Source organism: Pituophis catenifer, unplaced genomic scaffold, assembly GCF_029215685.1.
Source record: "Pituophis catenifer annectens isolate HBS135680 unplaced genomic scaffold, rPitCat1.0.hap2 SCAF_2, whole genome shotgun sequence".
NCBI lineage: Eukaryota > Metazoa > Chordata > Lepidosauria > Squamata > Colubridae > Pituophis > Pituophis catenifer.
Genome location: NW_027256882.1, coordinates 126,680,614 through 126,707,198, shown reverse-complemented (window position 1 = coordinate 126,707,198; position 26,585 = coordinate 126,680,614). Strand labels below are relative to the sequence as shown.

At 35.0% G+C, this 26,585-nt stretch overlaps 1 protein-coding gene across 1 annotated transcript in view; it reads left to right on the top strand.

Moving 5' to 3' along the window:
• The first annotated feature begins 1,155 nt into the window (after nt 1-1,155).
• COX10 (cytochrome c oxidase assembly factor heme A:farnesyltransferase COX10) overlaps nt 1,156-26,585 on the top strand; it is a 122,518-nt gene continuing 97,088 nt past the window's right edge. The window contains exons 1-4 of the mRNA XM_070934539.1: nt 1,156-1,349; nt 4,790-4,916; nt 5,592-5,913; nt 17,191-17,315. Coding sequence (XP_070790640.1) covers nt 4,824-4,916; nt 5,592-5,913; nt 17,191-17,315 — 540 coding nt within the window. The 5' untranslated portion in view covers nt 1,156-1,349; nt 4,790-4,823. The remainder of the gene's footprint in view (nt 1,350-4,789; nt 4,917-5,591; nt 5,914-17,190; nt 17,316-26,585) is intronic.

Here is a 26,585-nt window from a genome sequence, read left to right as displayed (position 1 = left end):
CACAGGAATTTTGGAAAATTCTCTTTGCCTCTCTTTTATTCCACAGTAGGAACAGAGGCAGCCAAAGGTGGTACAATAAAATTGTGTGAGTAGCTATTTCTGCAGACATACATAAAGCAGCATTGATTTGTTTAAACACAGACCACGCAGTGGTCTATGCCAAGAATTTTCTAAGCAAATGGAAAAACTTACCGTATTTTTTTTTTATTGTGAATGGTATGTTTGATTTACTACTCAATTTATTTTCTTAATGAGAATGTAGCCTATTATTTGGCCACCAACTCTACAATTTAAGCCCTGAATTGTGTAAAAAATGCATTTCCTTTCCCAGCAAAGAAAAACAAATAGCTTTTAGACTAAGCATATTTCTCATTCTATTTGAAATGTATTTTTGTTTCTACTTTTCAGTGTATCATCCTCCCAAAGAAGTTTAGAATCTGTCTAGAGCCATTTCTAAATGATTTTCCCATACAAGAGCGGACAGCAAAGATTTTGTGGAAGATTCAACCGAACATGTCATTTGCTTGCTTTCCTCTACTTTTAGGGAGCCTTCCCGCTCTTATCTGGAGACATATATCTAATGTATGCTTGACGAAAATAAATAAATAAAAATAAATAAACACACACGTGTCAAATTAAAAGCATCGTCTAAAAAAACCGGGCAGGACTTTTCGTTACAAGATCACCCAAGAAGTAAAGCAGTTCTTAGAGAAGTGATAAAAGACCGAGTATGATGTGCGAGAATTTGGAAGATCTTAGCGATCGACTGAAATCTTTGCTCAGCATGCAGTTTGCTGAACGTTTCCACCTTCCAACTACTACGCAGGAAAAGAAATATATAAATATAAATATAAATATAAGTGTGTGTGTGTGTGTGTATATATATGTGTGTGTGTGTGTGTATGTATGTATGTATATATATATATTCCCGGCAGGGTAACCTCTGCCAGCCTTTAGGGCGCCGCGTGGCAAAATCTCCCGTGGGGCGGGGAAGGGAGGGGAGGGGAGGCGGCGTCAATCTTGCGAATGAACCTTCCTCGAGCTCCTTTCGGTTACAACCCGACCTTGCTCACTCGCTCGCTCGTTCTCTCCCGGAAGTCCCCGCCTAGTGACCCGGAAACGAAGAGAAATCCGTAGCCGGGAAAGGTCGTTTTCTTCTCCAAGATGGCAGCGCCCAGAGAGTCGTGTTGAAGGAAATGAAGGGCAGGCTGAGCGTCGGGGCCGGGGCCGGGGCCGGTCCTTCCGTTACCCGCTTTACCTCAGGTTAAGGCCGGCCCTGAGATCGACACGCCTCAACCCGACCGTAGCTTTTTGTTCACTTCGCGGCGGTTGGAGGCGAGTGCCTCAAGGTAACTGACTACGTAGGGAAGGTCGATTCCTCGGACTTGCTTGCTTGCTTGCTTGCTTCCACTCCCTGGATTTATTGTCCCACAGGAGCGATGGATTGGAGTGGTTGACGTGGGGAAGACGCTTCTTCTGCCCATCATTTTCTCTTTGTCAGATTTTTGCTTTTCTTCCCGATGTTTCAAAGGGTGATTGGAGGTCAAGATCGTGTTTTAGCCTGTCGAGCTCAACTGCTGCTTGTTTCATTGCTTTTCAAGCCACCGTGAAAGCTCAGAGGTTTCAATCTGAGATAATCCGCAGGCAGCTGTTAAACTCTAGCTAATAAGAGGCGTTAAACCATAATTAAAGACAAGGGAACGATTTTCGATTCACTTTATGTTACTTATCCTGAATCGAGTTCTAGATCCCGGTGACAGCAGGGATCAATAGTAGCCATCTTGATCAGTCCTAAATCAAAGCTCTTGCAAAGATTTTTTTTTTTGGCAATCCGTTTGTTTCTGCATATTTGTGCTATCCTCAATCTTGACAAGCATCATTTTTTTCCTAATCCATTTACACACTAAAATATTAATCTCCTTAATCTGTAGTGCTAATTGGTGAAAGTAAAACTTTTAATAATGTAAATGTTTTAAATTTTAGAATAGAATAAAATAGAATTTTTTATTGGCCAAGTGTGATTGGACACACAAGGAATTTGTTTTGGTGCATATGCTCTCAGTGTACATAAAAGAAAAGATAACGTTCATCAAGAATCATAAGGTACAACACTTAATGATAGTCATAGGGTACAAATAAGCAATCAGGAAACAATATCAATATAAATCATAAGGATACAAGTAACAAAATTACAGTCATACAGTCATAAGTGGAAGGAAATGGGTGGTGGGAACGATGAGAAGATTAATAGTAGTGCAGACTTTGTAAATAGTTTGACAGTGTTGAAGGAATTATTTGTTTATCAGAGTGATGGCATTCAGGAAAAAACTGTTCTTGTGTCTAGTTGTTCTGGTGTGCAGTGCTCTATAGCGTTGTTTTGAGGGTAGGAGGTTTTTTTTGGGGGGGGGTTTGTTTTGTTTTTGCTTTAATTTATATGCCGCCCTTCTCTGGAGACTCAGGGCGGCTTACAATGCGTTAAGCAATAGCCTTCATACTTTTGTATATTTATACAAAGTCAGCTTATTGCCCCCACCATCTGGGTCTTCATTTCACCTACCTTTGAAAGGATGGAAGGCTAAGTCAACCTTGAGCCTGGTGAGATTTGAACTTGCAGTAATTGCAAGCAGCAGTTGTTAATCACAGTGTTTTAGTCCACTGTACTACAGGCTCGTTGAAACAGTTTTTGTCCAGGATGTGAGGGGTCTGTAAATATTTTCACAGCCCTCTTTGACTCGGTCAATATACAGGTCCTTAATGGAAGGCAGGTTGGTAACAATTGTTTTCCCTTCACTGTGAAAAAGCTTTTCAATTTAAAATGTCTATGTGGCTAAAAGAGTGTCTCTCTGTTTCCTGGAGACATGTTCCATTAAATACTTATACGCTTTTAATACTTACACTATGTAAAAATTAATATATACTGGTACGTAGAAGCATATTTTATGCCTTTGAGCCAGTTTTTGACTTCTCACATTAGCATCATTAAGTTCCCGCAGGTTTCTTGGCAATATTTCAAAAGTGGCTTGCCATTGGTTCCTTGTTGGGCTGAGACAGAGTAACTGGCTCAAGGTCAGCCAGCTGGCTTCGTACATAAAATACAATTAGAAATCAGTTTCTAGTTTTCTACCGGGTTATTTAACCACTATACCAAACTAACTCTCAAGCATATTTTATGTATATATAAAATTTAGAGGGTGTCCTTGGTACTCTCTGAGCTTGCTTGTTTTCTGATGATGTTATCTAATTTGGGTAATGAAACAGCTGCAAGAAAACAAGCAACATCTCAGAGAGCACCAAGGACCCCCACAGCCCCATTTCAACCGTGAGCTATAAATATTCTCCTTTATTGACATACAGTTGTTAAAAAGATTTTTTTGTTTGAGATTACTGAAACTGCTTTTTAGTGGATCTTTAGCAGAACTATGATATATGAGTTTGAGCAGGAACAGTACTTTAGATGGCTTTTTTACTCTGACAGTTAAAAAGCTGAAATTTTATGGTTGCTTTATATCATAGCAAGTCATTTTTAAGTTCTGTAATAAACATGTTGCATCTGGTTAAACAATAAAATAAAACAATCCTGATGTTAATGTTCAGTACTTTTATGAGCTGTTTTTAAGCAAATGTTCCATCTTACTGATGCTTGACTAATTGTAAACAATTTTATAGCCAATGGGACTAGTAAAAGAATTTAGCTTGGTTGTTTGAAAATAAATACTAAATGATTTTCCTTTGTATTTGGCAAATTGTATGTAATTTCTGTTTTTTTAATCTTATTTCTCTTGTGCATCTTCCTCTTGCTATTGAAATTGAAGATCTGTATAAGTTGGTTTTAGGAAATGCAAAGTGTCTTGCACAGAACAACTATTTTTGAAATTGTTTATGTCCGAATTAAAGTGTGTGGTTGGATATAGATTGAAACAGTCCAGCTATGGTCTAAACATAGCCATTCTTGCACAAGTGTTGTGGTTTAGGAATGGAGAAAACCCTAAAAACATTGGCAGTGACAACTGAGGAAAAGTAGGAAAGAAAATATACTGGCAGGCAGGACACTAGGACATATCACTATAGGATGGAGACAATGGCAGCCAAGAGAAAGGAAAATTCTGCAAAGATCAGGGAGATGTAGGCTGGTGAGATATAATGCATTGGGACATTGGTCCTGACAACTGAGAGAAGGCAGAAGGAGGTGTGAGGAGAAAAATTTGTGAAGATCAGTGCAAGGTTAGATTGGTTTGTAGTTTGCTTATATTTGATAGAACTATGAAACCAGTATTATTTGAGAGAGCATCTGGAGTATAATGGTTGCCATTGAGATTAGGTACTGTGAGTGAAGGGTTTCTATTGCATATTTTTCCATTTAATATGCTTTTCAATTTGTATTGTATTGTTTTATAGTTTTTATTTGTATTATTTTAGGTAAGCTGCTGGAAATAGCACTGTGAAGAAACAATATACCAACGTTATTAAATAAATGGCTTGTGTCAGTGGTAGAGGGGAAGGAAGGAAAAAATAGATGCTGGAAAGCATGTCGGCTGGTGAGATAAACTCTTCAGAATAGTTTCATGGAAGAAGGGAAATATGTATACTAGTCTTACCTTTCTTGCATTGGGATCCCTGCAGACTTTATTTAGGCAACTGAGAACAGCAAAGAAGTTTTTAATTTTATTTTGTTGAACAGTAGTTCCTATAGGATGGCTTGGCAGAACTTCTCCTGCATTATGTTTGATGTATACACCTGTAGTTTGCTTAATATTGTAAATGTCTTTTTAAGAGGAAATCTCTTTTGCAGGAAAACTTTTGCAGCACATCCAAGAAAAAACACCATGCAACAGATGCCATGCAAGTTCGCATGTTTCTTTAGAGTCGTCAAAGTAAAGGGAGTTACATTTCAACAGCTGAACTTCTTCAGGCGAAAAGTAAGGTTATATAACATTGCATACCACCTCAAAAGCTGGAATTGATTACAGCTGTACAATTTCTGGATTGATTAATTATGAGCCATTGTGCTATTGTCAACTCTTAGCAACAACATAGATAAACCATCTGGCCTTTTAAGCCTCTCATCATTTTGCCATCACCATTGTAATTGAGTCCATCCACTTTGCTGCTGTTTGTCCTCTTCTGTCTTTGCCTGCATATTTTCTTTACGCTCATATCCACTTGGATATGATGGCACTTCAGCATTTGGAATTTACAAATGGAGATGAAAATACATGTTAAATATCCCAAGGGAGAAAAAATAACACTTGGGTAGAATTAAATTGGGTTATGTTTTAGTCACATCATCCATGGATGGATTGCATTTATATAGCAAGGAAGAGCTGTAAATCATGGCATTCAACTAGAATTTAAGGTACTCTTAGTAATAATCTTGCATTAGTGTTTTAAAATATAAAATAGCTGTAAGATAAAAAAATATTTCTGAATATGTTACTAGGGAAAAAAAGCTCCCATGAAATTATCATATATAAATTCAATCAATACAATGTGACTTTTTTCAGAAGCAAATATAAAATGAAAAGTGTGATTTGAAGAAACCTAAATATGTTAAAATGGCTGTTTTTTTTTAAAAAAGTATTTTTCTTTTCCAGTATGTAATGCAGCATAAGAAAAGACTTTTCCAGCAAGCAAAGCTGAAGCCAGCATCAGCAGTACCGCCTTGCCTGGAAGGACAGCGTTCAAATGAAGAGACAATGATTGTTCATGAGGTGAAATCAATTTCACCTCTTCTGCCTCCCTTCTCAGAGAAACCAGTGATGAATGAAGAAACACTGAAGTTGACAGCAGCTACTACTGTTGCAAAAACTGTGGAAGAATCAGCATCGAAAGAAGAAAAAGATTGGAAGGAAATGAAATTAAATGTGGATACTTTACCTAACATTTTGGTTCGTTTGACCAAAATTAAACTTACAGGTAGGTCTTTTTTTTCTTTTATGGAACTGCTTTATTACATGTATTTTCTTCTTTGCATTTTTCTATTTATTTTTAAAAAAAGGGGTTTTTTTGGTTTTTTTTTTTAACAAACAAACATTTAGTACATCATTCATTTCTTCCATGTGACATCTCGGTGTTATCTCCAAAAACTTCTTCGTTTCTATTATCTGTACTATCTTTGTTCTCGTCAAGTCCATTACAAAAATTTCCCAGTAATCTAATATTCTAGTTGTAACATATTTTATCTATCTCTATTAAAGCTTCTTTATATCTTTTTTCTAACCAATAGTAAAATTGATTCCCTATCTTAAATATTTACATAATATACATAATATTTATCTCTAACTTTTCCCCATATCAATAACAATGCATTTCTTATATAATGTCCATGAAAGTACGTATTTATCTTAATTCTATCATACCATAAGAATGCATGCCAACCCAACTGTAAATCATGGCATTCCAGTGTTAATAGTCTTGTATTTTTTAGTTTGACCCATTCTTTCAGCCGTGTCAATGCTGCTGCTTGATAATATAGTTCCCAATGTGGGAGTCCAAATCATCCTCGTAGTCTCGTATCATGAAGCATTTTTAAACTTATTCTTGCTTTTTTGCCTTGCCATATAAATGTCCTTATTGTCTTATTTAAGTATTGAAAATAAGTCTTTTCAATTTTTATCGATATTGTCTGGAATAGGAATAGTAATCTTGGTAGTATATTCATCTTTATTATTGCTATCCTTCCCATAAGTGACAGTTGAAGATTCTTCCATTTCTCCAAATCTCTCTCAATTTGTTCTTTTAGTCTATAATAATTGTGTTCTTTTATCGTTGCACATCTTGAAGTCAAGTATACTCCTAAGTATTTAACTTTTCTCACCACTTGTATATCTAATTTCTCTTCTCTCTCTCTTTTTTGTTTTTTCTGTAGTGTTTTTCACCAAAATTTTTGTTTTTTCTTTATTTTTAATCCAGACACTTTTCCATAATTTTCTATTTGCTCTAATAATTTTGGGCCTCTAACTTGTGGTTCCTCTAAAATAAATACCAAATCATCCACAAAAGCTTGCAATTTATATTCCTCTTTTTTAATTTTCATCCCCTTTACCTCTTTATCTCGCCTAATATTTCTATTTAATACTTCTAAAGTCGGGATAAACAATAATGGTGATAAGAGACATCCTCATCTAGTACCTTTCATAATACCAACATTTTCTGTCATTTCACCATTCATCATTATTTTAGCAGATTGATTGTCATAAATCATTTTTGTGGTATTTATAAATCTCTCGCCAAAGTCCATTCTCTGTAATTGTTCTATCATAAATTGCCAATTCACATTATCAAAAGCTTTTTGGGCATCTAAAAACATCATCACCATTTGTTTTTCTGAATGTATCTCATAATACTCCAGAGTATTCAAAATTACCCTCATATTATCTCTAATTTGCCTTTTAGGTAAAAATCCATTTTGATCTGTATGAATAAGTTCATTTAATGGTCTTTTTAATCTATTCGCCATTATTGAAGCAAAAATCTTGAAATCCACATTTAATAGTGAGATAGGTCTCTTGAGAATAAATCTATTCTCTCTTGAGAATAAAGATTTTTATAGTATTTTTGAATTATCATCTTCTTTTCCTCTTTCTATAATATAATTTCCCCTCTTCATCCTGTAAATATTTTATTTTCTTCTTCTTATCTTTTTTCAATTTATATGCTAACCACCTTCCTGGTTTATTTGCATTTTTGAAGAAATTCTGTTTAGTTATTCTTAATTTATTTGCTAGTTGTTCCTGTTCATTTAAGTTCATTTCATGTTTTTTCAATTCCATCAACTTCTTAGTTTTTTTATTTTGAATATTTTTTTGAAATTCTTTCTCTAAATTCTTATACTCCTCTTCCAATCTTATCTGTTTTTGTCTTTTCTTTTTATTCTTTTTCCCCAAATATGTTATTGCCAGACCTCTAATATAAGCTTTCATGGTATCCCATACAGTCTGAAGTGATATGTCCTCTTTTTTATTTATTTTAAAGAAAAAATCTAATTCTTTCTCCATGAACTGTTGACGATCCTTTTCATTTAGTATTGTTGCATTTAAGGTCCATCTCGTCCTTTTCTTTTGACCTTTCCATGTTATTATCATTGGATTATGGTCCGCCCAAATATTTGAGTCAATATTTACTTCTTGTATATTATCCGTAAGTTCTGTTCACATCCATATCATATCTATCCTCAACCATGATAAATGTCTATTTGAGTAAAAGGTGTATTGCTTTTCTTTCATATGTTTTTGTCTCCAAACATCTTGAATGCTCAATTCTTCTGTCATTGTGAAAAAAGACTTCGGCAGTGTTCTTCTAGATTTTTTATTTAACTTCGTTGTTTTATAGTCCAAATCCACATCTACTATAGCATTAAAATCACCCATTATACATACAAATTCATAATCCAGTTCTAGGATTTTTTGTGTAACCTTCGGTAAAATTCTTCTTGCTTTTCATTTGGAGCAAATACTGCTATCAAAAGTATTTGTTTTAAATTCATTTTTATTCCACCATCAAAATGCTACCTTCTTCATCTTCAAAGCATAATTTAGGTTCTAGTTTTTTCTTTAATATACAATACCACTCCTCTTTTACTCTGTTGTATCAATGATGTAAATAGAACCCCTAATTTTGGATATTGTAATAATTTTACATGTTGTTTTCTAATGTGTACTTCTTGTAAACATATAATGTTCATCTTCAAACTGTTAAATTTGGTTAAAGTTCTGGGTTTTTTTAATCGCCGCATTTAGTCCATTTGCATTTAGTTGTATTGCTTTGATTTCTTCTTCCATGGTTTACTTGTTGCTAATTTTTAACTTCATCGCCCTTGTCTCTCTTTGTTCCATTGGATCTTTAGATCTCGCCCCTTCCCTTAACGTTCTTTCTTTCCCATAACTTTTTTAAAAGGATATTAAGCACATAGATAGTCCTTATTTAATGCTGATAATTGAGCCAAAATGTCCATTGCCAAGATATGCGGTCATAAAGCACAGCATTATGTGCCTGCACTGCTTAGCAATGAACATTCCAGCACTAACATTGCCATGATTAACTGATTCATCTTTAATCATTAAATGAGGCCCTCATGTGATTGTAACTTCTAATTTCCTGCTGGCTTTCCCCATTGTCTTTGCTTATGGGAGGGTCACAGATTGTTATCATATGACTATGTGACTATGGGACACTGGTCAAAAATACAGGCCAATTGGCAAGTGCCTATTTTGTAGGCATGTACATGTGAATGTAGAGTTCTGTGACACCTGAAACTTTAGGAATCAATTGTAAGTACCACTTGTTCAGCAATGTTGTAAGTTTATTTGCTTGCTGAATGAGTGGTTAACTGAGAATCAGCTATATTTTTTGGATGGTAGTGGTCTTGAGCTGTTGAAAAATGGGGAAGGGTAATAGAGATCTTTATGCATTCATATATTTTTGCTTCATAGAGACAGCATATATATTTGAATGCATGAAGAATTACAAATTAATTTTATTTAGAAATAATTTCAGAATAGTAATTGGCTTGTCTTTGTGAATACCATATTTTTCAGAGTATAAGACGCACCAGAGTATAAGACGCACCTACCTTTTTTGGTTGTTGTTGTTTTTAAAAGGTTTTTTTTTATTTTTTAGACAAGCACACATACAAACATATAATGTATTTTCTTTGAACAGAGTATTTGGCTGGTTCACAAATTTAAACAGTGTTTGGTCATTTCAATTAAATTTACAATTTCTATATTTCCTTTTTGCCATATTTATTACTCATCTATTTTTTTAAAAAAACCAATATTATCTTTCATTCTCATCTCTAATCTTAATCAAATTCAATTTTTCCTTTCTATTCTATATTATACCCCTTCCCATTGTCATCTATTTTTATATCCATCCTCACATTTGTTAATTATTTAATATTATAATTGTTTAATACAAATTCAACATTTTTATATAAATCAATTAGTTATAACTATGTTTTTTGTATATTAATATGAACATGAATATTCCAATTATTTCCATTCAATCCAATTTCTTACAAATCAATTAATTATATTTACCAATAATAATAAACCAAATAAGTTCCCCCATATATTCCTCCAAACCATAACTTAACCATTTCTGCTTTCAACACAATATACAATTAATAGCATCTCAATTATTACAATTCCCTAGTTAAATAGACCTTTTTTTCTTTTGTGTTTTAAAATCTTGAACTCTCCTCTTTTGCCCTAAATTTCCCATTGTTTGCACCTACCTTTTTTGGTGAGCAAAAAGAAAAAGAAATCTCTCTCCCTGCCTCATTTTGTGATGTTGCAGCAGAGCCTGCTTTACTTTCAGTTTTGTTTTAGCTAGGGGAAAAAAAATCTGCTCTAGCACTCTGCAGCAAGCAAAAAGCTTGCAAAACAAGAGCTTGCAAAAGAGCCTGCGCAAAACAACTGAGAGCAAATCAGCTGAGAGTCGGGAGGCCGATCTAATCAACTTGTGCTAATTAGCCAATGCTGAAGCTGAATGGGGCTGTTTTTTCTTGCTGTTTGCTTGCAAGGAGGTAACTGCTGGGAGGCAGAGGCCAAAGGGTGGGGGCCAGTGGGTGAGCAGGGCTACATTCGGTGTATAAGATGCACCTAAATTTTCAACCCTTTTTGGGGGGTAAAAAGGTGTGTCTTATACTCCGAAAAATACGGTAGCTATTTTGGAGCAGATACAGTGGCTTATTTCAGTTATCAAGTCCTACTTCTACATTGCATTTAGGTTTCAAACAAATTATTTGTTCATATCCAGGGTGGATAAAAATCAATGATTTTTTTAAAAAAATCAAAAAAATCAGATTTTTTAAATTTAAATTGGATTTTTTTGATTTAAATCGGATTTTTTTGATTTTTATCGAATTTATTTTAATAAAAAAACTTTTGGGGTAAAAATCTATCGTAAGATAGTTTTCTATTTAAGATACATAAATAATTTAGTTTATTCAGCATGAAATGGAGCTTAGTTATATAGCATGAGGCTATATATTCTGCAACACTGGGACTATCGGTGAGCCAACAGTGGGTCAAAGGAGTAGCAGAGATCACAGTTGCTCTTTAAAAATTATGATTTAAATCGAGTTGATTTAAATCAAGCCTTTTTACTAGTGATTTAAATCATGATTTAAATTGTGATTTAAATCATGATTTAAATTGTGATTTAAATCAACTCGATTTAAATCAAATCCACCCTTTTCATATCAATTGCACTCTGAGAAACAGGTATTCAGTTTAGTGATAAATGCTGTGTTCCTACAGCAGCTGTTTTATAACAGAGCCCATCATTTAAAAAAAAATGTGTTCACAGTTCAAAAATAATTTAAATCTTCAAATTATTTGAAATATTATAATATGTGTATTAGTGACATCTGCTACATAGATAGCTTATTGACTGCCTCATTTAGCACCCATTTGAACTTACGATGGTATAAAAAAATAACCCAAGGGGAAGTGAGATTGTAAGCCTGTTGCAAGACATAATTTTCTGCTCAGCATCTTTGGTTGCTCAATGAGTACTGCCTATAGTGTTAACATATTTTTTCCAGTTAAGTGACTGATAGCAGACATTCTTAAAATATCAACTTTTAATTTTACGAATATCTTGTTGCTTTACTATACTATGCACATTCTTCTTATCTGATTTTACAGATTCTATGTACCCACTGTAGTCAATTATTATTTCTTCTTTGCTTGGGTTCTCAGGACAGCAAAGTTAGAATTTATATTTTGGCTTATGTGTTAAGTAGGCCATTAAATTGTACCAGTTTGAATTAGGGAAAAGAAAAAAAAATAGTATCTTATTCTGTGAGTAGCAAAAATAAAAGTATGGATTCTAGCAAAATAAGATTCTAGATATTATTTACATAATATCTAAAAATCCTGATTTAATATAGTAAATAGTAAATAGTTACATAAATTAGCAAAATTTCTGAATTGTTTGCTACGTGATACAGCAAATTAGAGAAAAGGATAGGTTTGCAGATGCGTGTGTAATAATAATCCTGATTTGGTATTATGAGTGAATGTTGTTAGCATTACAGTGTACTTTTTTCAAGACCATTTTTCTTTGTTTGTTTTAAAAGTTTTGCTTACATTTGGTTGAAATACTGTCAATTGTGAGAATATTTTAAGAATATGAATTCCTTCTAATGTTCATGATGTAACTGCCAGTGAAACAGCCATATAACTAGAAACAAATCTAGGTTTACAATGTAAACAAATTGAGTCTCTTACCACCAACGTTACTCTTACAGTGTTTCAGTGAGCAAAGTGTGAAAGTGCAAGAAGAAAAATATTGATACAGACATTTTTTTGTAGCTTTCCTTGGGGAAATATTAAAATTTAGAGTAGTATGATGAAATTCTCCAACTATTCCCATTAAAGCAAAACTATACTTTTTTTCTTATTTTTGTTACACATTTATCATAAAATTTGTGATAATGATTTGTATGCAGGATTGTATGATGAAGAATACTACGACTTAGTTGGAGACCTTTGAGGCAGTAGGCTAAGGGAGGAGACAGGACATAGCAAATATTGCCTGCAGCCCCAGAATTTCCAACTCCATAAACTCTGCCCAGTTCTTTTAGACCTCTTAATGACATTTCACTACAAGCACAATTGAGCCCAAAATTTATATTGCTAAGTGAGATATTTATTGAGTTTTGCCCCATTTTACAAATTTTCTTGCCACATTTGATAAGTGAATCACTGCAGTTGCTCAATTAGTAACATGGTTGTTAAGTGAATCTGGCTTTCCCGTTGAATTTGCTTGTCAGAAGGTCACAAAAGTGATCACATTACCTCAGGACACTGCAAGCGTCATAAATATGAACCCGTTGTCAAGCATACAAATGTAAATCACATGACCATGAGGATGCTGCAATGGTCACAAGTGTAGAAAATGGTCATAAGTCACTTTTTTCAGTTTAGAATAGTCATTAACAGTCACTAAATGAACTGTTGTAAGTAGAGGAAGTTCGTACATACAAGTGTTGGTAAGTACGAGTACAGGTATTCCTCATTTACTGACCATTTGTTCAGAAACAATTTGAAATTACCATGGTGCTGAAAAAAAAAACTTTAGAGGCCATTTACAACCTTTGCACTACACCTTAATTACGTGGTAACCATTATAGTCAGTATAATATTGTCCTGTGCCGGACCTGCATTTTCCCCCACTTTTTTTCTCCCTTCACAGGGAGCAGATTGATTGGAAAGAAAGGGATTGCAGGAGAGCCCAGAGCTGGAATCTGTAGGAAAATTATGCAAACATCTTACAGGTTTGTTTTGAAATCTTCTCCTTTCCAATCAATTTCAGATAGGAGTAAACAGTTTATAATCCCAATTCGGACCAGAACTTCTATCGCTAAGGGAGGTGAGCACTAAATGAGACATACCTCATTTTACAACCTTTTTGTTTTTTGCAATCATCGTTAAGTCAATCACATGATCATTAAGTGAGGCTGGCTTCCCTCATTGACTTTGCTCGTCAAGAGCCAGCGAGGAAGATTGAGAATTGCGATCATGTGACTCTGGGAAAGATATGCTGCTTGCCAAGCTTCCAAATTTTGATCAGAGGTCTCTGGGGATGCTGCAGTGGTTATAAGTGCAAGGACACGGTCAAAAGTCACTTTTTTTTCTTTTGATGTGTTTAAAATAGCAAACAGTTTACTTGTTTGAAATCCATCTCCAGTCTCTGCTCTGAAGTGTAGGGGATAAGGGTCAGGCAAAGGAGAAATTGCCAACACAGATTGCTTGTTTTTTTTTTTTTTTTCCCTCTGCAGAGCAGAGAAATTGGAGAGGAGAGAAAGAGAGTTCAAGAAAACATGTTGGTTGTATAGTGCACCCAGCGCCTAGCCTCAAGTTGCGATTGATTGCATTGCTTTTGATGTATACAAAACTCAGTACACGGTACTTGAGTAGTCCAAAGGGCGAGGGAGTGGTTAGAAGGCAAACAGAGGCTGAAAGTGAGAAAGCAGGTAGTCTTTTCAACTGGAAAGCACAGGGGTGGTCACTTGATTTCCCAGTTATTGACTGTTTAGCAATGGAATTCCCAATCCCAAATAGAGTCTTGAAGTAAGGATCACAAGTAATATCACAAGGATCACAAGCAGTTCCACTGCTGCCTAACTGAATGAATTTAGTTGAGGGTGGGAAGCTGAAAGGTAATCTGAGAGGTTCCTTTATTTCAATAAGATTCAGAATAACAGAGTTGGAAGGGACCTTGTAGGTCATCTAGTCCAACCCCCTGCTGAAGCAGGAGACCTTATACCACAGGTGTCAAACTTGCATGCGTCACTTCGCTGTACCGTGATGTTTTGTGACGGTTTTCCCATTTGCAGAGCTGGGGTAAGCGTGGCCTGTGCGTGATGCATCTGGCCCGTGGGTCGCCAGTCTAACAACCTTGCCCTATATCATTTCTGACAAGTGGCTGTCCAGCCTCTTCTTGATAGCCTACAGTGATGAAGCACCTTCAACTTCTGAAACTGTTCCATTGGTTGATTGTTCTCCTTGTCAGAAATTTCTCCTTATTTCTTGGCTGAATCTCTCCTTGATCAGTTTCCGTCCATTGTTCCTTATTTGGCCTTTGGGTGCTTTGGAAAGTAGATTGTCCCCTTCTTCTCTGTGACAGCCCCTCACACATTGGAACACTGCTATCATGTCACCCCTGGTCCTTCTCTTCACTAGACTAGCCATGCTCAGTTCTCACAACCGTTCTTTATATGTTTTAGCGTCTAGGCCCCTAATCATGATTCATGCCTTTTACTCTTACTTTTTAGCCATATGAAACCTTTGGGGGATGTCAGTCAGCTAGATGGTAATATTCAGGTATACATCATTACTCAGGCCATAGTGGGGATCCCGTGGAAGTCTTGACCCAATGTCTGGAGGCTGTGAAGGATTGGAAGAGAAGTATCAGCCCTACAAGTAGGCCAGACTAAGATTCCAAAGCCATATAACTCAGGACTAACTCAGGAAAGAACAAACTGAAATTAAACCCTTATAAATAGAGGTACTATTTTTAAAATTTGATCCGATTATTGTTAGGCTGAGGTTATGAGGTAAAAAAAATAACAGTGCTAGATAACAGTATTCCTTAAGGAACAGGTTTGTGACTGAGGAGTCATCCTAGATCCATAATTACTATTAGATACGCAAGTGGAAGGTCTGGGTATGGGGTGTTTGCATAATTTCAGCTGGTGTATCAGTTATAGTTCTGTTTGGAGGTCCTGATAACTATCACCCATGAATTTATCAGCTCTAGCAAGGACCAATGAATTATATTCTACATGGGACCCTATGTGCCCCAATTCCTAGTTATTTGGAAGATTTCCTACTCTGAATAGAATATTATTCCCTATTAGGTAGTTTAAGACTTGAGATTTAAGGAAGAAGAGTTGAGAAAACAATGCTTCTTGAATATACTTTCCATTCGTAAGGAATTCCTTACTTTTAGAAATTCCTTGCTAGTTTTTAACAGGGTGGTCAAGTGAAATTGTTCCAGAGAACATTGTGCAACTTTATGAGTGTATGGTATGCAGAGGTTATAATTAATTAATAAATATGTGAAATGCTTGTGTTCAGTAACACTATCTTATCTTGGGTTAGTTCACCATGTTCTGTGGCAACTATACCCTTCAAGAAGCTATAGGAAGTTTAACATCAGAATACTTTATAGGAGTCGGCCTTAAAGGTAAACACATATTTATTTGCTTTATCAAAGACTGAGATGATGTACTTGACACTAAGAACTTTGTTTATGGATATAAGGTCTGAGCCAGCTTACAGCAATAGCCAGCCAATTGGATAAAGTAGAATATATTACAGCTGCTTTAATGAGATCCTGATAAGTTACAATGAAATTAACTTGGAGAAATCAATGAAGACTTTAATTAGAACACTGGCTCTAGAATTCTTTGGGGGCATTAAAATAATAATGTTACACAGACTGCTCCTCATTTCCCTATTTATAAATCGGCTAGTATCTTGCTATTATACATAAGTTTAAAGCAGTCTGTCTGATAAGTTTTAATTAAACTTCTAGTCGCAATGTAAAAGAAAATATATGCCTTATTAATGGAAACCTGGTATGTGTAGCAAAACTTGATAAAAAACAAATAGGAAGTCAGCAACAGATGCATTTGCATTTTTAGCTATTACCACCTATTTTCTGTGTTGTTTTTTTTGTTCATAAGCCATCAAGAGTAGTTACAGAGTCACTACACAGTAACTACACAATGGCTTTTAAATGTGGATGAATAAATACAGATAAAATGTGGACGAATAACTGTCAGTACAGTTAGTCCCTGATTTATGACTAAAATTAAGTCCAAGATTTTTGTTGTTAAGTGAGACAAATTTTTAAGTGAGTTTTGCCCCATTTTATGACTTTTCTTGCCCCAGTTGTTAAGTGAATCACTGCAGTTGATAAGTCAGTAACCCGGTTATTAAGTGAATTTGGCTTCCCTATTGACCCCATCTATGACCCCAGGACACAGCAACTGGTCATAAATATGAACCAGTTGCCAAGCAGCTGAATTTTGATCACATGATCATGGCGATGCCAGAAAGGTCGTAACTATAAAAAGCCGTCATAAATCACTTTTTTCAGAGCTGTTGTAACTTTGAACAGTCACTAAACAAACTAATTTAAGTCAAGGACTACCTGTACTAATTTTAACGGTTATAAATGTAGAAGGGCAAATTAAGATTGTACCTGTATTCTCCAGACCTTTGGCCCTAATAATGAAAGGATACAATTTATTCTCTAGACGAGATTACTAATTCACATAAAGTGGACATTTACACAAGGGGAACACATTTCTGTGGGAATATCTTTACTTTTTAACTTTTTTTAAAAAAAATACTAAAATGCAAAATTTTAAAAGAATATAAAAAATAATATGAAAAATTTACAAACAGTAAAATACAGTCTAATGGCCAGCGAATCTAAAATGTTATGACTAATATAATCTAGTACATCTATTAGAAATTTTAAAGCCATTTTTCTGCATTCTGTTAAGGCAAGAGGAAGGATTATTGCTGTTCCACAAATATAGCACTGCTGTCTATTATTATTGTCCATTACTACCTTATTAATAATGTAACTGACATGTAATGAATGCAAAAGTATAAATTATCTTCCGTTTGTTTATTAGTGCTGAATTGTTTGTTTATATTTCAGTCCTGGTTGTAGGTACGGCTTCAGCTGGATTTGCGCTTGCACCCGTGCCGTTTGACTTAAGCTGCTTCCTATTGGTCACCCTTGGAACAGGCCTGTCATCGTGTGCAGCTAATTCCATTAATCAGGTCAGTGTTTTATTAATAGCCTTTTCACATGTTTAGATCAGAAGCAACTTAAAAATTTTCATTTGTACTGTTGAGGTTTTACTATGGTGAATCAAAGGATAAGCATGTGGAAACGAATGTTTATGTTAGGAAAATAAAAATGTAAATTAAGTGGTATCAGGAACACACAATAGAAAAGCAATGAATTGTATAAAGCTAAAGGTACAGTTAGATCTTCTCAGCAGTGTTCTCAAATCTATTACCTAATGTCTGAGTAAAGGATTTCCTTTCTGTCTTTTGATTGTTTGATGCACTGGTGCATTGATTTAAATTGGAGGAAACTCAGAAAATGTTGTACAACTCAGTTTTTTCTTGGAAAGTCAGATGCATAGAAGGTGATGAACTAAACCCAAATTTCTTAAGGTTTATAGTGCTTTACAGACATCACACATACATCTTTCTTTAGTTGTACTGGCATTTTGGTTGTAACAGTCTTTGGAATAGTATGGTATGGAACATCCCATAGCCACCTAATCCAAACAGATAAAAGATACTTTGAAGCATTGCCCAAAGGTGCTTTTTTGAAAAAGCAACTGGACTTCGTTTTTCCTGAAAAAAAAAGTCCAGTTGCCTTTTGAAAAAAAGCACTTTTGGGACAACCATGGTCTGCATGACTGAGAATCCCCATAGACATTTGAAGTATTGCCTGTCATTCCAGGAGGTATCGCTAATGAATCCAAACTTTCTTTTTTTTAGGTTTAAAAACAGTTTGGGAATCTCTCCTCCCTACCCACTCCTGAAAAAGGAATAAAACTTTCTACATGCTATTTCTTAATTTCCAATTTAGAGAGTTCAGCTTCATTGGAATGAATTTAAAGAGAATTGGAAAGAAATGATCAGTGTACAAAATAAACTCATTCATTAAAATGTATCACTAAATAACTTCTTATCTTTACATACTATATATGAATCTAAGTCTCTTGTAATTCTCCCTCCCAAGCCAAGAAAAGACTATCAGAAGGCTTCTTTTCATTTTTAAGTAATTGTAGCTTAGAATTATGTCCAACTGTCAAACTATAATTAATTCAAATTATGGTCTATTCTAAATCAACACACTGATTTTAATTAAACTATATTTAGTTTTAAGGTTAGTTGATATTAAAGTTTAGCTGACTGAACGCTGGCTAATTGAAAAGGTACTTGAAAGAATAAGAATGCTTACAAAATCTGCAGACTCATCATGTAAAAATAGAGTGCAGTTTATTGCTACATTCAATCTAAGCTACAATGTGTAGGTTGCTTTGAATTGTTGTCTTAATTGAGAACGTGTGTTTTTCAGACATGATAGCAGATTCTGAAAAGTAAAGTTCATATAATCATAAAACATAAGGATTGGAACATACCTTTGTGATCATCTAGGGCAAACTACTCTCCGAAATACCATGTCCAGACTGGACAGATTGGTGATCTGTAGCAGGAGTTTTCTTTTTTCCCTCCGAATGTGAACATTTTTGTTTCCTGGAATGCCTGATCATTTTTTTCTTAGTTCCCTGTGGGACCCCATAAGTTCTCCTGGGGTCATCCTAGGGTTCCAAGGAATTCAGTTTGAAAAAACCTTATGTGTGACGTATCTCCCCAATAATATTATAATTGTTTCCCTTTTTCTGTATTTAGGTGTCTTCATGTCCAAATGTTTAGATATAACTTCTTTTATATATAAAATGCCTTCTCTGCTTGATATAAGATTCAGTTTAAAGGCTTTTGGGTCAGACTTACAAAGTATCTTCCCAGTGTATTCTTCACAGCTCTCATGAAGTATATCTCATCCCTTGTCAGGCATCTGTCTTCATGGAAATTCATACCATGATTAAAGAATCCAAAGTATTTCCATAGTCAGTTGTTCACTTCCAGTATTCTTCCTTGTAGTGTTTTCAAAGCATGAATGGCCTGGATCAATGGAAGGAGATTTTTCTTCCTGTTCAAACAGATTGTCCATTTCTGCCAGGTCTATGGAATATAACGCCATCATAAGAAAGGCAAAAGGAGTAATCTGTTCCATTTTCATTCAGTTGCTTCTTTAAATATTATTAGCAGAGTATGCACCAGGCACATATAATTGGTTGATTGACTAATTCAATCTATGATGCTATGATGATGGCTCAGGTTTAGTTGGTCAACATCTGTTCAGTGCATTGATTAGACTTTTGATCTATGTTGCCTTTATCAATTTTAAAGTGGTGTTGATTCAATACATAGAGAAAAATTGTGGGAAAACTGACAATTACAACTGCAAATTGCAATTTGCTTCATTTAATTATAATGATGTATGAAAACAATTGTATGCAAGATTGATTTGCCATTCCTGGAGGTCTCTCTGTTTCAATACCTATTTTTAAAAAGTTAAATGTGTATACTTGCTTTTGTCCTTTTCATTTTTTAATCCTTCATTAATGTCCTATGTAAAAGCATGTTTTATCATCTAATAATAACTACTGTACACTTGTTACAATATGTGTTTGACAACTGTTTATGTTCCCCTAAGTAGGAGGTTTCTGTCACTTCCTCCTCTTTGGGGCAGAAGCTTGAATCCATTCCTTTTCAAAGCTGAACAGTCCTCTTCCTCAGTCTCTGAGGCTTTTGGCAGCAGGTCATCATCTGGAGGACTAGAAATAATGTTACCAAGAAGACTCTGGGATACTTTCTAAAGCGGCAGAAGAAAAGAGCTTTCCCTTGTGTCAATTCTTCCATCTTATCATCCCTTCCACTTAGCTTTCTTTCATCATCTGGGAGACTATTTGGCTTTGTTTGTCTATACTAGACCTTTCAGTGCCCAATCCAAGATTTCTAATCTTCCATAATAAATTCGAGGATGAACAGTTTGTCTTTAGCCTCTTCATGCTGTGTGCTAAGAAGGCATTTGGGTTACCCTATCTCCGTGATGGCGAACCTATGGCATGTGTGCCACAGGTGGCACACAGAGCTCTCTCTGTGGGCACGTGAGCTGTCACCCCAGTTCAGTTCTGCTGCACATGCGCGCGCGCCTCCCACCAGCCAGCTGCACAGGGGGCAGGGGGCATGCAGGGGGTGTGTGGATGTGTGGGGGGCACATGCATGGGAGCTGCACATACATGCGTGGAGGGTGGGGGGCATGCGCACATGCACAGCATGTGGACGTGCACACATGCAAGGGCCCGCACATGCATTGCATTTTGGGGGTTCAGGCATGCGTGCACTTTGGGTACTTGGTCTGGAAAAGGTTCGCCATCATGGCCCTATCCTTTATTCTTCATTAACTCTTGGTTATATTTTATGGAATGCTAAAATTAGTTATGTATAATGTGCATCTTAACTTACTAGGTTTCAGACAGTGAGCAATTTCATATTTAATAATACCAAGGTGTATGGTATATACATGTAGATAAGACAAAATTCATTATATGATCGTTTTGAATTGACACACTAAAAAGTGTTGCATGGCTCATTGTTTGAGCAACCTTAATGAGCAAGAAATCCTATTAGTCGTTTTATATATATATATATCATTACTTATTTACTAGGTGTTCATAAGTTTTATGTTTTTTTATTTAGGATATGCATGTGTAATTGATTAGTGATAGTTGTAAGGATAAATAGGAAATTGCTTTTGGAGGTGGGACAAAAAGCTAATTATAGTATCTCTTTTCAGAAACAAATTGCATACATTATGCTATACACTGGTAATTATATTGTAAAGTGCATTAAATGTAACTTCTTCCTCCTAGAGAGACAGTTCCAATCTTTCTGAACAAGTAAATAATTTGGCATCTTATAGAAGTTAGAACAAAAGGCTTGTTGAATTATGAAATATATCAGCTCTAGAGCTTCCAAATTATGCCTCCCAGTTTTCTTTTATAAATCCTATCTCCCAAATAAATAAGAGAAGAAAATAAAATTCCACCTTCTCATCCCATTTCTCTTCCAGAAATATTTTATTATTTTTTTCACAATATGAATCACATTTCCAACCTGGGTGTTTTAGTTAAATATCCATTTTAGACTTGTAAATCTGTTGTCCAATCTTTATGAAAACTGAACATCAGGGTTATAGTAGTGTATTATCATATCTTTATGTGGAAAAATACATTATTAAAATTCAGCAACATTAATCTCTGTGTTATGCCACTCCAGTGGAGATAAAACCTGTAGTGTTTACAACAAAATCTATGGCTTTGAAATCTTAAAATAAGTCATATGAATTCCTCTCAGATTGGAATGGTTCAAAGTGGGGGAAGGTTGAAAAATGAAACCAGGATGTTTAAAATGATTTGATTATAGTGGCTGAAATATAAACAGTTGTGGTTGGGTTTGATTGATAATATCTTAAATTTAAGGTAAAACTTAAAATGGATATGAAAGTAAATGTGGTCAGCTAGAAAATAAACGAATAAAGCTAGAAGATAAACAAATAAAAAGAACTAAGATTCTCCAGAATTTATACATAAGTATGTGGTAATTTGATGTTAAAACCTTTCCTTCCTCCCTTCCTTCCTTCCTTCCTCCTTCCCCCCCCCCCTCCCTCTTAAAAGCAAAGTACTGGATTTTTTGTGTATGTTAATTATATTTCCTACTCTAGCAGTATATCCATAGGCATAGAACCCTACTTTAAAAAATCAGTGTGATCTACATGGAATGTTTCATTGTCCAAAAACTATGGATAAAGCAAAAGAAGCGACACAGTTAAATGGATCAATATGTCTTCTATTCCAAAACAATTTCTCTGGTATTTAATTCCAGAGAAATTGTTTCGGAACAAAAGATATATCAGATCCATTTAACTGTATTGTTTCTTTTGCTTTATCCATAGTTTCTATATTTTACAATTCAGAATACTTCTTTACCTCTAAAATTCTCTGTGGAAGTTATCATGACATAAGCATTTGTCTTGCTGTATTTTTGAAACTGAAGAGGTGGGCAGAAATCATGCTGGCAGCCCTGCAGCAAGATCTTACTTTTCTTAACTTCTAATTTTGGGTTGAAGCCTGTTGGGAAATTAAAATGCTTGGACCATTTCAGCCAGTGCAGGATTTAAAATCTGTTATTAAAATCTGTTATTATGTTTACAACTGTTGCTGCTCTTGAGGGCCTCAACCAGGTAACAGTTAAACCAGCAAGTTTCCCATAGACAAAAAGCTTCCCTAGCTGTATTGCTTCCAATATGCAACATCTGTAGCAAGAGGTGAGGTATAATTTCAAAAATGTGGAGTGCTGCCTCAGTAATTTTACATTCAAAAGCCCTCCTCTATGAATATATGAATCTTATCAGGTGCTCCCTCTAAGACCTTATTCTAATATCCTCTCTCTCCCCCTATAAATCATTTATTTATTAAATTTATATGTGACCAATCTCACTGTCATGTGATTCTGCCTATTTACCACATGGTAAAATAACATTATAACTTTATATAATGGGTGTCAAACTTGCGACCTGCGGGCCATGCCCACTCCGGTTTAACAAAGGGGGAAAAGTTGTGATATGTCACGTGATGATGACATGACAATGCAGGTTTGATACCCCTGTTATATAACATTAAAATAATAAATATAACTCTCAAATTAACAGAATTGGCCGAAGTTCGGGGCAGTATACGATGGGTTGGAGGTGGGATCTTCTGTTTAATCCACTAACCACTTCTATGTTGGCATGCCCCCGGGCCAATCAGCAGAGCCAAAAGTTTTAAAGCCCTTTCAGAAGGTGAAGAGGATGGGGGCAGATCACCTCAAGCGATAAAATGTTCCAAAGTGCAAGAGCCATAGCAGAAAAGGCTCTTCTTCTAAACTCCACCAGTCAGAATCCTTGACTGCAGTGTGCCTTTACTACTGGCGCATGTGGAGAGGCCAATCTCATTGGGGTGAGATGGGAGTAAAAAACAAAGAGAAAAGATCAGTGATTAACAGAAATTCAGTTTTGTTTTACTTTATGGTGGCTGACTTTGGATGGGGAAGCTTTCTGATTTCATTTTTTAAAAATTTGTTCAGCATAAATTTTTATTTGCAAAAGATTCTTAGGTGTTTAATTTTAACAAGATCCAGTATTGATTTCTTTTCTCCTTTTTGATACATTTTATTGCTATTATTTTCCATACTTTCCTATTTTTAAAGAACTTCAGTTAATAAGCAAATACTTGTGGTTAATTCAAATATTGATGGTCAATTCTGTTTTCATTTTCTATTTAGTTAGTCTGGATATGTATAAAAGTGTAACTTTACATATTGAAAGTGACACTTTTTTGTTGCATAATGGCATTTTTTTCCTTAGCTAAATTTTATTCTTAACTACAGGTAAGTACTTAAAAGGATTAACAGTAAATTAATCTCTGTTGTTCTTGGATTCTCTTCCTGGATCAAGTCAGTCTTAGACTTTTCCAACTGAAGTACATAATACCAAAAGGAAGCCATACTGCTGCTAGTGCTTGGTCACCCACCATATTATTTATTCCCTTAAATCAGTTAGAAAAATCAAAAGCAAGAAACCTAAAAAGTAAGCAACTTCCTGGTGATCCTTATCAGATAGTATTGACTGGAGTATTGGAAAATATTTATTTATTTATTTTTATTTATTATAATTTGTCAAAGAAAAACAGGAATTATATAAAAATACAATGACAGGGACAACAGGCATGTTAGTGCGCTTATGCACACCCCATCTACAGACCTCTTAAGTATGAAGTGAGGTCCATGAAAGTGAATTTGTGACTAAAACTGTGAAAATTTATAGCGGAGACAACTGAATCAGGTAGAGCATTCCAGACTTTGACAACTCTATTACAAAAATCATATTTTTTACAGTCAAGTTTAGAACAATTTATATTGAGCTTAAAGTGGTTGTTCACGCACATATTATTGCAATTAAAACAGAAAAATATAGCCCAAATAAGTTCCCATATTTCATAAATTGAGAGGGAGAAGATCAGCTTCTTGTCTTCTGGTTAGAACATGATGAGACTTTATTAAGCATTACATTACAACCTGCATTTTGCTTTCTTGAAAAAGAAATTTTTGTATTCCCCAGGAGTAAAGGTGAAATTTGATCATGTGAGTATGTCTCAATTTAATCTGGATAAACCTTTCAAGTTGTGTAATACGTTGTGATCCTTGGATGAAATACTTTAATACTTTAAAAAAAAATACTTTAAAAAAAAGGTATCTAGTAGCTAGTGATATTTTTGAATGAATAGAGAATGGGGAGTCAATACGCGTGACTTCTGTGTATTTCATTTGAGATTAACACCTGATGCATCTCTGGTTTTCTCTGAAGTTTCTTTTTGTTTTGGCTGAGCAGAGGGCCTGCAGCAGGCAGCTCTTCCTTTCATCTTTCTCTGATGATCAAAAGATTCTCAAGTTGTGGTTATTAAAACCTGATGTTTAAGTTCTGGAGTACAAGACTGTCGGTGTAGGAGGCAGCCGTTGATGTAATTTACAGTATGTAATAAATATCTGGGAAGTGCAATGCTGGAATCTATCTCTGTACTCAAAAAAGTTCTGATATATGTTGCTTTGATATTTAACTGCTTGGCAGGTTTCATTAGTGGTTACTTTGAGACTCATAACTTATGAGTCGTATAATTCATAACTAGAACTCCATAAGATCAAGTGAGCATGAAGAAATCTTCAATATTGAGGAAGAATGGCTCAACCATAAGCAGTAAAAATGACAAGCACTTAGAGACCCAACCTTCATAAGTACAATAAATTTTAAAAGCAGAGATCATCTTTCCAAAGCATGAATTATTTGACCTGTGACTGAAACTTGATAAAGTATCTTCGTAGAATGTAATAAATTAGTGAGTGATGTTAGGAAGATATTTTGAGTTATAAGCATGCTATGAATATCCATGGAGCAAGCAGGTGATAGTGGGGAGGCTTTTCTAATATTTCTAATAAATTAAATGGCTTTATAAACCAACAAAATAATAATTGTAATAAAGTAAAGAAGATACTTTCTGATACTACTTTATTTACTTGTGTGATTTCAGACCACTAGAGTGGAGCAATGTTCAGGTTACTTGCTATCTCAAAATCTTGTACTATCTCATAAAGAAAAACTGTATTTTTTTCTTTAAAAAAACAGTTTTCAACTTTGGTAAAGGTTCTGAGTATTTAATAATAGAGAGCTGAATGCCAAGAAAACAATTTGCTGTACAATTTCTGTGATGTGCTCAATTCACTGGGAATGTTCCTAAGCTAAAATGAATTGTTTAAGCACTCATTTCATTTGTTTAAAAAAAACTTGCAAAAAAGTATACTTAGATTTGTTTCCATTACAGAGTCTCTTCTAACAAATTCTAATAGATTTCTTTTTAAGAAAATGAAGGGAAGATGCATTCCATAAACAGGTGCTACATGAGAGAAGGATGATAAGGCACAGAGACAAAGGGAGCATGCTTCTTAGATCCTGCTAAATAATATTGCTTTACAAGGCAACCTGGAGGTATCTGGTGAGATACCTGGTGGTCAGAACTGCAGAGAAGTGGTCCCAGAAATAATAGAATAGAATAGAATAGAATAGAATAGAATAGAGTAGAGTAGAGTAGAGTAGAGTAGAGTAGAGTAGAATAGAATAGAATAGAATAGAATAGAATAGAATAGAATAGAATAGAATAGAATAGAATTTTTTATTGGCCAAGTATGATTGGACACACAAGGAATTTGTCTTGGTGCATATGCTCTCAGTGTAAATGAAAGAAAAGATACGTTCATCAAGAATCATAAGGTACAACACTTAATGATAGTCATAGGGTACAAATAAGCAATCAGGAAACAATATCAATATAAATCGTAAGGATCCAAACAACAAAATTACAGTCATACAGTCATAAATGGAAGGAGATGAGTGGTGGGAATGATGAGAAGATTAATAGTAGTGCATAACTTGGCTCTAGAACCTTAATTTAGATCTAGAAGCCCACTGGGAGCCAATGGAATATGTGAAGCAGTAATACTAAATTAGGCATAACATGGTGCATCCAAAACTGCTCACACAACTGCATTCTAGACTAGTTGCAGTTTCTGAATGTTCTTTAAAGAAGGTCATGACAGAGTACATTACAATAGTCCAACTGGGAGGCAACTAAGACATAGCGACTGTGAGCAGAATCTTATGTTCCAAAAAAATGACACAGACTTACTGTACATAGCCATGTAAAATAACTGCGAGTTCAATTCTCACCAGGCTCAAGGTTGACTCAGCCTTCCATCCTTTCTAAGGTAGGTAAAATGAGGAGCCGGTTTGTGGGGGCAATAAGCTGACTTTGT